Raw genomic sequence first — 9610 nt, forward strand, 5'->3', positions numbered from 1 at the left:
GCCCCCAGCCCCTCCCCCCACGCACAAACCCTCCCCCATCCCCCCCCCCCCCGTGTCCGAGCGCGCGGCCCCTTTAAGGCCGCCCATGACTCAGCCCCGGCCGGACACGGGGCCTTCCGGGGGGGGGGGGCGGGGACCGGGACCCCCCCCCCCCCCCGCCGCTCCCGCCCCTCCCGCGTTCCCAGGCCCGGCCCGGCCCCCCCCGAACCGGGAAACGATCGCGATGGGACCGGGGGGAGGGGGGGGTCCTGGGTATTTCCCACCCGCCCCACACCGTGGGACCCCCCCCCCCCTCCGCCCCATTCACGTTTCTCATGCAAAGCGCCTCATGAATATTCACGAGGGGCGTGGCCCGGCGGGGCCCCATTCAGTGGGGCGGGCGGGGGGCTCGGGGGGTTTTTGGGGGGGATTAATCCGGGTTTGGGGCGGGCACGACACGGGTGGGACGGAGCCCCCCGGCCTTGGCGCCCCCCGTGGGGGGGTTTGGGGGGCGCCCATCCCATCGCTGCCCCCCCCCATGCCTTGCCCACCCCCCCCCCCTTTCGGGGGTGTTTTTGGGGGGGGTTGGGGAGAGCGGGAGGCGGGGGGAGGGTCCCCCACGAGCCCCCCCCACGCAGCGTGGGGGACAAGGGGCCCTTTGTGCCTCGGGGAGCGGCGCGGCCGCCTCCGGCCCCCCCGGGGCCCCCCCGGAATGCGAGGCACGGCCCCGGACCCACGGACACGGCCCCGGACCCACGGACACGGCCCCGACCCCACTGTCCGGCCCCGACCCCACTGTCCGGCCCTGACCCCACTGTCCGGACCCACGGACACGGCCCCGGCCCCACGGACACGGCCCCGGCCCCACGGACACGGCCCCGGACACACGGACACGGCCCCGGACCCACGGACACGGCTGTGCCGCCCCGCCCTGCCCCACCGCCACCCTCCCGCCCCGTGTCGCGGGGGTCCCACGCGTGTCGCGGGGGGTCCCGCCCTGCCCGGCGGCCGCAGCATCCCCGGCCACAGCTGGGGCACAGCTGGGCGCGATCCTTCCCCCCCCGCCCCATACACCCAAACCCCAATCGTGCCTCAGTTTCCCCACGCGGGGCCGCTCCGTGGGACGGGGCACGGGTGGGGTGGGGGGCGTTGAGTCCCGGGACCCCTCCCCAATCCCGCCCCGTCCTGGTCCCTTTCGGGGCCCCCGCCCGGTCCCGGCGCGGGGATGCGGAAGCGGCGCCTCCCGCGGCCCAGTTTGGGACCAGTTCGGGACCAGTTTGGCCCCGGTTTGGCCCCGCTGGGCCTCGCGCGCCCCTTCCCCACGCGCGGGACCCCCCCCCTCACAACCCGAAGTGTCCCCAAAAGCGTTTTTGGGGGGTCCGGGGGGTGTCAGCCCGCCCGGTCCCGGGGGATGCGGTGGCACCGCCGGTACTGGGCGGTACTGGGAGCACTGGGCGGCACCGCGGGCACGGGACGGGACCGGGAGCGCGCGGGGACAGCGCGGGGACACCCACGGGGGGGCTCGGGTGGGGCTGGGGGGGGGAAAGGACCCCGTGTCCCGCGTGGGGAGCGGGACCGGGATGGGGAACGGGACCGGGATGGGGAACGGGACCGAGACCGGGACCGGGACCGGGATGGGGACACCGGGGATGGCGGGGACAGGGACACGGTGGGGAGGGGGGGGGTGGCGGGTCCCGCGTCCCGCGTGGGCCCCGGGAGCCACCGAGTGTCCCCCCCTTCCCCCCCCCAGCGTGTCACGGGTTCGAGCCCCCCCGGCAGCGAAACGGGAAGTGAAAGCGGGGGGGGGATGGGATGGGGGGCACCGGGGGAGGACCGGGGGCACCGGGAGAGCCTGACCGGGACCCCCGGCGCCGTTAACCCCTTCCTGCCCGCCGCGGGGGCATCGCCGGAGCGCGGGGGATGCTCCGTGGGGCGGGGGGGGTCACATAGAACGGGGGGGGGGGCATCGCCGCGGTTCGGGGCCGCCGGAGCGCACCGGGAACGGCCCCGGGAGCGGCCCCGGGAGCGGCGCCGGGAGCGGATGGAGGCGGCGGCCGCGGGGTCCATCCGGTGCCGGAGCGGCCGCGGGGCCGCCGGTGGGGCCGGGGGTCGCTCGGTGGGTCCGGTGCCCCCTCCCCCTGCCCGCACTTACCGGCCGCGGGCGCTGCCGGTGCCGGTGCCGGTGCCGGTGCCGCCGCTCGGGCTCTCGGTGCCGCCGCTCTGAGCGGGGGTGGGCGGGGCTTAACGGGGCGGGGTCGTCGGGGGAGGGGCTTGGAGGGGCGGGGTCAGGCGGGAGGAGCCGCCCCGCCCTCCCCCCTTCGCCCAGGGTCCCCCGCGGCCCAGATTTGGGGTCCCCGCGGTGTCACCGCCCGGGCTGGGGGGCACAAGGGGGGGACAAGGGGGGGACGTGGTCACACAGGGGCCCGGGAGGGCATCAGGAGCTGGGATCCGGTATTGGGGTCTGGAATTGGGGTCTGGAATTGGGGTCTGGAATTGGGATCCCACTATGGGACCTGGAGCAGGGACCCCAGTCTGGGATCTGGTACTGGGATCTGGTAAGGATCCCATACTGGGATCTGGTATTGGGGTCTGGTATTGGGATCCCATACTGAGTTTCCATACTGGGATCTAGTATTGGGATCTGCAGTTGGGATCCCATACTGGGATCTGGTATTGGGGTCTGGTATTGGGATCTCTCCCTGGGATCTCCCATGGGAACCTTGTCTGGGGGATCCCATCCAGGGATCTCATGCAAGGATCTCGCCCAGCTCCATGGATCCCCTTCCCCTGGGGACACTGCCTGGTCCTCTGGGGGTTTTATGGCCTTATGACCATCATCATCATCATCATCATCGTTGTCATCATCATCATCGTCATTGTTTTCATCATTTTCATCATCATCATCATCATCATCATCATTGTCATTGTCATCATCCTTGTCTTCATCATTGTCTTTGTTGTCATCATCACTGTCATTGTCATCATCATCATCATCATCATCATCATCATCATCATCATCATTGTTGCTGTTGTCATTGTCATCACCTTTGTCATCATCATTGTTGTCGTTCTGAGTCATCGTCATCGTCATCATCATCGTCACCATTGTCATTGCTGTCATCTTCATTATCGTCATCGCAGTCATCATTGTCATCATCATCATCGTCATTGTCATCATCATCATCATCGTCATCATCATTGTCAGTCATTGCCATTGTCATCAACATCATCATTGCCATCATTGTCATTGTTGTCATCTTCATCATTGTTGTCAGTCAGCATCGTCATCACCTTCATCATCATCATTGTCATTGCCATCATCTTCATCATCATCGTCACCGTCATCATCATCGTCCTTGTTGTCAGTCAGCATCATCATCGTCATCAACTTCACCATCATCATTGTCATTGCCATCACCTTCATCATCATTGTCATTGCCATCATCGTCATTGCTGTCATCTTCATCATCATCGTCACCATCATCATTGTTGTCATAGCTGTCAGTCAGCATCAACTTCATCATCATCATCATCGTCATCATCTTCATCTTCATCGTCTTCATCTTCATCATCATTGTCATCATCTTCATCGTCATCATCATCATCGTCATCGTCATCTTCATCCTCACCATCCCCAGTGTCCCCCTCCAGGACCTCCTGGAGCCACTCCAGGACCTCCTCAGGCCCCGGCAGATCCTCCTCATCCTCCATGTCCAGCCACACGCTGCTGGCCTGGGGACACGGGGGGGACACTGGGGTGACACTGGGGTGACACTGGGGTGACACAGATTGTGGGGGACACCAGGGGGGTGATGCTCACGTGGTCACTGACATTGACCATGGGAGTGACACTGGGGTGACATTGGGGTGACACTGTGACACTCACAGGGTTGGTGCCATTGACCACAGGGGTGACACTGGGGTGACATTGGGGTGACACAGAGGTGACACTGGGGTGACATTGGGGTGACACAGATTGTGGGGGACACCAGGGGGGGTGATGCTCACGTGGTCACTGACGTTGACCATGGGAGTGACACTGGGGTGACATTGGGGTGACACTCACAGGGTTGGTGCCATTGACCACAGGGGTGACACTGGGGTGACACAGGGGTGACACAGAGGTGACACTGGGGTGACATTGGGGTGACACCAGGTGTGGGGGACACTGGAGGGGTGACATTCATGTGGTCAGTGCCATTGACCACAGGGGTGACACAGAGGTGACACTGGGCTGACACTGGGGTGACACTCACACGGTCGGTGACATTGGTTTACACAGGAGTGACACGGGGGTGACACAGAGGTGACATGGGGCTGACACAGAGGTGACACAGGGGTGACACAGGAGTGACACGGGGGTGACATGGGTGTGACACGAGGGTGACACGGGGGTGACACTGGGGTGACACACGGTGTCATTGACTATGGAGGTGACATTGGTTTACATGGGAGTGACACAGAGGTGACACGGGGGTGACACAGAGGTGACACGGGGGTGACACGGGGGTGACGCGGGGGTGACACGGGGGTGACACGGGAGTGACACAGAGGTGACACGGGGGTGACACGGGGGTGACACGGGGGTGACGCAGGGGTGACACAGGGGTGACACAGAGGTGACACGGGGGTGACACAGGTGTGACACAGTGTGACGCGGGGGTGACACGGGTGTGACACGGGTGTGACACGGGGGTGACACAGAGGTGACACAGAGGTGACACGGGGGTGACACGGGGGTGACACTGGGGTGACACGGGGGTGACACTCACTAAGTCGCTGGCATTGACCACGCCCAGCTGTGGCCGGGTCAGGTCGATGTCGAAGGTGTCCTCCCAGGTGGGGACGAGCTGGGGGAGGGGCAGAGGGGACACCGGAGTCAGGGGAGGGGACAGAGGGGTCAGGGCCAGTCCCAGGGGAGGGGACAGAGGGGACAGAGGGCTCAGAGCCCCCGGGGGGCTGTGGGGGTGTCCCCCCCCCCCCGTTACCCCCGGGAAGAGGCCGGGGTCGATCCAGAGGATGCTGAAGTCGGGCTGGTCCCTCCTGTCCTGGGCCACCTCCCTCAGGGTCTCCACAAACTCGAACCCGTCTGGGGGAGGGGACAAGGGCGGGGGGGGTTCAGGGGGGGGGGGCTGAGACCCCCCCCACTCCCAGGGACCCCCCCCCCAATTCCCTTCCCGCCCCCCCTCACCGGGATCATCCCCGTCGGCGAAGGCCACGATGGGGGTCCCGTGCAGGGCGTCCTCCTGGGGGGGTCACGGTGACGTGGGGGGGTCCCCGAGTGTCCCCCGAGTGTCCCCCGAGGTTTGGGGGTCACGGGGGGTGGGGGGCTGGCGGGACCCCCCCGCACTCACCCAGCTCTCGGCCGCGCTCTGAGCTCTGAATTCCCGCAGAGGGACCCTGGGGGGGTTTTGGGGGGGGGTGAGGGGCACCCCCAAATTTCACCCCCCCCTCCCCTCCCCCCAAGGAGCCGCTGCCCCCCCCCCCCCCCAAAACCCCGAGTGCTGCTTTGGGGGGGGGGGGGCTCAAATTGGGGGGGTCCAGAACAGGCGGGAATGGGGAGGGGGTGACAGGGACGAGCCCCCCCGGGACCCCCCCGGTGTCACCGCTCTGGGGGGGGGGGGCGGGGGGGTCCCGGTGTCCCTCGGGATTGAGGCCGCGGCGCGGGGGGGGGGGGGATGATCCGGGGGGGGATTAAATGCGGGAATCTCCCGGCAGCACCCGGGGCTTTAACCCTGCCCGGCACGGGGGGGGCTCGGCAGCGCCCCCGACCCCTCCCCGGGACCCCCCCGGGACCCCCCCGGGGCAGGGCGGCCCCCCCAGACCGGCGGGGAGACCCCGGGGCTGCCGTGGGAAAAGGAGGGGGGGGAGATGGGGTGGGGGGGGTGAGAATCGGCCGTTCCCATGGTAACCGGATCCCCATGGCAACCACATCCCCATGGCAACTTGTTCCCATGGCAACCACATCCCCATGGCAACCACATCCCCATGGCAACCATTGCCCGTGGCAACCTGGCCCCATGGCAACTTCACCCCCATGGCGACCACATCCCTATAGCAACCGTCCCCATGGCAACCATGTCCCCATAGCAACCACCAGCCCATAGTAACCTCTCCCCATGGCAACCTGTGCCCATGGCAACCACATCTCCATAGCAACCACGTCCCTATGGCAACCACATCCCCATGGTAGCAACATCCCATAGTAATCACGTCGCCATAGCAACCACCAGCCCATAGTGACCTCTTCCCATGGCAACCTGTCCCCATGGCAACCACATCTCCATGGAAACCCCATCCCCATGGCAACCATCACCGCCCAGTGACCTTCTCCCATGGCAACCACGTCCCCATGGCAACCATGTCCCCATGGCAACCACGTCCCCATGGCAACCACGTCCCCATGGCAACCACGTCCCCATGGCAACCACATCCCCATGGCAACAATCCCATAGCAACCACATCCCCATGGAAACTCCATCCCCATGGCAACCGCTTCCCGTACCACCCCCCTCATCTCAGCATCCCGTTCCCATGGCAACCGGCCCTGATTTGGGGAGGGGTCCCTTGGGGAGGGGTCCTTGGGGCCCCCCCAGAAGCTCCGGGGCCGCTCCAGGCCCAGCCCCAGCGCTGCCTGGAATGGGGAATTTTGGGGAGATTTTGGGGGGATTTTGGAGGAATTTTGTGATTTTGGGGGTCCCAGGGGGTGCCAGGGGTCACCCAGCCCCCCCCAGCACCCCCCGGGCTCACCTGGGGGTCGAAGGTGGCGAGGAAGAGGAGGGAGGGGTGGAAGCACCGGGCGGCGACGAAGGAATGGAAGGCTGGGGGGGAATGGGGGAAACTGGGGGAACTGGGAATGGGAACTGGGGGAACTGGGAATGGGAACTGGGGGAACTGGGAATGGGGGATTGGAGACAGGGAACGGGAACTGGGAACGGGAACTGGGAATGGGAACTGGGAATGGGAACTGGGGGAACTGGGGGAACTGGAATTGGGGGATTGGAGACAGGGAACTGGGATTGGGAATGGGGATTGGGAACTGGGAACTGGGAATTGGGAATTGGGAATGGGATTGGGGGATTGGGGATTGGGAACTGGGAATGGGAGCTGGGGATTGGGAACTGGGCATTGGGGGATTTGGAATGGGGGATTGGGAACTGGGAACTGGAAATGGGGATTGGGAACTGGGAACGGGGAATGGGGAATGGGAACTGGGAACGGGGAATGGGGAATGGGGACGGGGAACTGGGATTGGGGGAACTGGGAATGGGAACTGGGACTGGGGAAAGCGAGTGGGGGAACTGGGGAAACAGGGACTGGGATTGGGAATGGGCAACTGGGAACTGGGAATGGGATTGGGGGATTGGGGGATTGGGGACTGGGGATTGGGATTGGGAACTGGGAACAGGGATTGGGGAATGGGGAATGGGAACTGGGAATTGGGGGATTTGGAATGGGGGATTGGGAACTGGGAACTGGGAATGGGATGAGGGAACGGGGAATGGGAACTGGGAATTGGGGGATTTGGAATGGGGGATTGGGAATTGGGAACTGGGAATGGAAAACGGGGGATTGGGGATTGGGGGATTGGGGAGCTGGGACTGGGATTGGGCGCTGGGGACACCAGGGTGGCGCGGTGACACCCAGCTGTCCCCGGTGTCCCCACGCACCCTCCGCTGTCCCTGGCAGCCCCCAGGGCCTTCGGGCTCCTCCTCGGTGTCCCCAAAGTCCCGGAGCTGCTGCACGGGGGGGGGGCCGGGGTCAGGGGGGGTCACAAGGGGGGGGGGGGGGCTGGGGGTGCCTTTGGTTTCATGGGGGGCTCTGGGATTGTCCCCGGGGCCAGGGAGAGCTTTGGGGGGGGGGGGTCCCTGAAGGTCTGGGGGGGATCTGGGGGTCCCCCGGGCTCTGGGGGTGTCCCCTGGGATCAGGGAGGGCTTTGGGGGCGTCCCCAAATGTCTGGGGGGGCTCTGGGGGTGTCCCCAGCCCTGAGGAGGTTGGGAGGCTCTGGGGGGGTCCCGGGGGGGTCTCACCTGGCTCAGGAAATGCAGCAGCTGCGGGGAGGTGTCACAGACACCGGGACAGACAGCGGGACAGACAGCGGGACAGACACCGGGACAGACACCGGGACTGACACCCGGACAGACACTGGGACAGACACCGGGACCCCCCGGGACCCCCCGGGCCAGGGCCAGCAGAGCCAGGAGCCACAGAGGGGACATGGGGGACAGGGACAGAGGGACAGAGAGACACGGGACAGACGGACAGGGGGACAGAGGGACAGAGGGACAGAGGGACAGAGGGATAGAGGGACAGGGGGACACGGGGATGGACACACGGACAGAGGGACACGGGGACAAGAATGGACACGGGGACGGGACGCGGGGAAGGGGATGGACACACGGACACGGGGAAGGGACACACGGACACGGGGAAGGGACACGGGGACACACGGACACGGGGAGGGACACAGCCAGGGGGACAGGGACACCCTGGGGACAGACGGACAGACCCCGGGGACACACAGACCCCGGGGACAGACGGACAGAGCCCGGGGACAGACAGACGGACACCGCCCTGGGCGCAAGGACTCCGGCGACCCCCGCGGGGACACGGCGACAGCGCCAGCCCCTTCCGGCGGCGGGAGGGGACGCGGCGGGGACAGACGGACGCGGCGGGGACAGACGGACGCGGTGCCACCTGCCCGGGCCACAGCGGGACGGTGACACCGTCCCCACCCCGGCTCGGGGGGTGGCAGCGGCTCAGCCCGACCCCTCTGTCCCCAAATGTCCCCAAATGTCCCCCAATGTCCCCAAATGTCCCCAATGTCCCCAAGTGTCCCCCCCCCTCCCTCCCCGCTCCTTTTTGAGAAGGGAAAGAGGATCCGGGGGGGGAGGGGGCTAAAAATAGGGGACCGGCCCTGGGGACACCGCGGGGACATTGGGGGACACTGGGGGGAAATTTGGGGGAAGTTGGTTGAGATTTCGGGAAAATTTAGGAGGAAATTTGGGGGAAATCTGGGGGGAATTTGTGGGAATTTTGTGGAAATTTGGGGGAAATTTAGGGGCAAATTTGGGGGGATTTGGGAGAAATTGAGGGGGGGATTTGGGGGAAATTTGGGGGGATTTGGGGAAAATTTAGGGGGAAATCTGGGGGGATTTTGGGGGGAACTTGGGGGAGAATTTGGGGGGAAAATTAGGGGAATTTGGGGAAAATTTAGGAGGAAATTTTGGGGGGAATTTGAGGGAAATTTAGAGGGAATTTTGGTGGGGAATTTGGGGGAAATGTAGGGGGAAATTTGGGGGCATTTGGGGGAAATTTGTGGGAAATATGAGGGGGAATTTGGGGAAAATATGAGGGGGAATTTGGGGAAAATATAGGAGGAAATTTGGGGGGAATTTGGTGGGGAATTTGGGGGAAATGTAGGGGGAAATTTGTGGGAAATTTGTGGGAAATATGAGGGGGGATTTGGGGAAAATATGAGGGGGAATTTGGGGAAAATTTAGGGGGAAATCTAGAGGGATTTGGGGGGAAATTTGGGGGGAATTTGGGGGAAAATCTGGGAAAACTTGTGGGAATTTCACGAAATTTGTGGGAATTTGGGGGGAATTTAGTGGAAATTGGGGAAGTTTGG

At 64.9% G+C, this 9610-nt stretch overlaps 2 protein-coding genes across 10 annotated transcripts; both read right to left on the reverse strand.

Moving 5' to 3' along the window:
• Positions 1-2220: 2220 nt before the first annotated feature.
• Positions 2221-3178, reverse strand: LOC139586988 (uncharacterized). 2 transcript variants are annotated; one of them, XM_071420778.1, is made up of 2 exons: positions 2506-3178; positions 2221-2453 (listed from the first exon to the last, which is right to left on the reverse strand). In XM_071420778.1, exons 1-2 carry the CDS (start codon positions 3176-3178, stop codon positions 2221-2223), a joined length of 906 nt encoding a protein of 301 aa, XP_071276879.1. The 2 variants fall into 2 exon arrangements, with proteins under 2 accessions (XP_071276879.1, XP_071276880.1); XM_071420779.1 differs by having other exon boundaries at positions 2256-2466.
• On the reverse strand, positions 2844-8981 carry LOC139586987 (calsequestrin-1-like). 8 transcript variants are annotated; one of them, XM_071420773.1, is made up of 6 exons: positions 6730-8981; positions 5334-5379; positions 5171-5225; positions 4968-5068; positions 4752-4829; positions 2844-3711 (listed from the first exon to the last, which is right to left on the reverse strand). In XM_071420773.1, the coding sequence occupies exons 1-6, from the start codon at positions 8196-8198 to the stop codon at positions 3481-3483; spliced, it is 1980 nt and encodes a 659-aa protein (XP_071276874.1). In that variant the 5' UTR covers positions 8199-8981; the 3' UTR covers positions 2844-3480. The 8 variants fall into 8 exon arrangements, 7 of the variants coding, with proteins under 7 accessions (XP_071276874.1, XP_071276878.1, XP_071276876.1 ...); XM_071420775.1 differs by having other exon boundaries at positions 3572-4230; positions 4394-5068; positions 6730-6800; positions 7650-8981; XM_071420772.1 differs by having other exon boundaries at positions 3572-4230; positions 4394-4829.
• Between the last annotated feature and the right edge of the window lie 629 nt (positions 8982-9610).

This window comes from Agelaius tricolor, unplaced genomic scaffold, assembly GCF_023055355.1.
Source record: "Agelaius tricolor isolate 1412-34295 unplaced genomic scaffold, bAgeTri1.0.p SCAF_161, whole genome shotgun sequence".
Lineage (NCBI taxonomy): Eukaryota > Metazoa > Chordata > Aves > Passeriformes > Icteridae > Agelaius > Agelaius tricolor.

Bases quoted from the DNA above. Each gene is read 5' to 3' on its own strand.
- LOC139586988 (XM_071420778.1), bottom strand. From the start codon at position 3,178: ATGATGATGACGATGATGATGATGATGACAATGACGATGATGATGATG. The intron at 2,454-2,505 runs GTCCCTGCTCCA...CCCCAATTCCAG, and splicing joins GTACCAGATCCCAGACTGGG to ACCCCAATTCCAGACCCCAA.
- LOC139586987 (XM_071420769.1), bottom strand. From the start codon at position 8,198: ATGTCCCCTCTGTGGCTCCTGGCTCTGCTGGCCCTGGCCCGGGGGGTC. The intron at 5,380-6,729 runs GTGAGCCCGGGG...AAACCCCCCCAG, and splicing joins TCGCCACCTTCGACCCCCAG to GGTCCCTCTGCGGGAATTCA. The intron at 5,226-5,333 runs GTGAGTGCGGGG...TGACCCCCCCAG, and splicing joins AGAGCGCGGCCGAGAGCTGG to GAGGACGCCCTGCACGGGAC.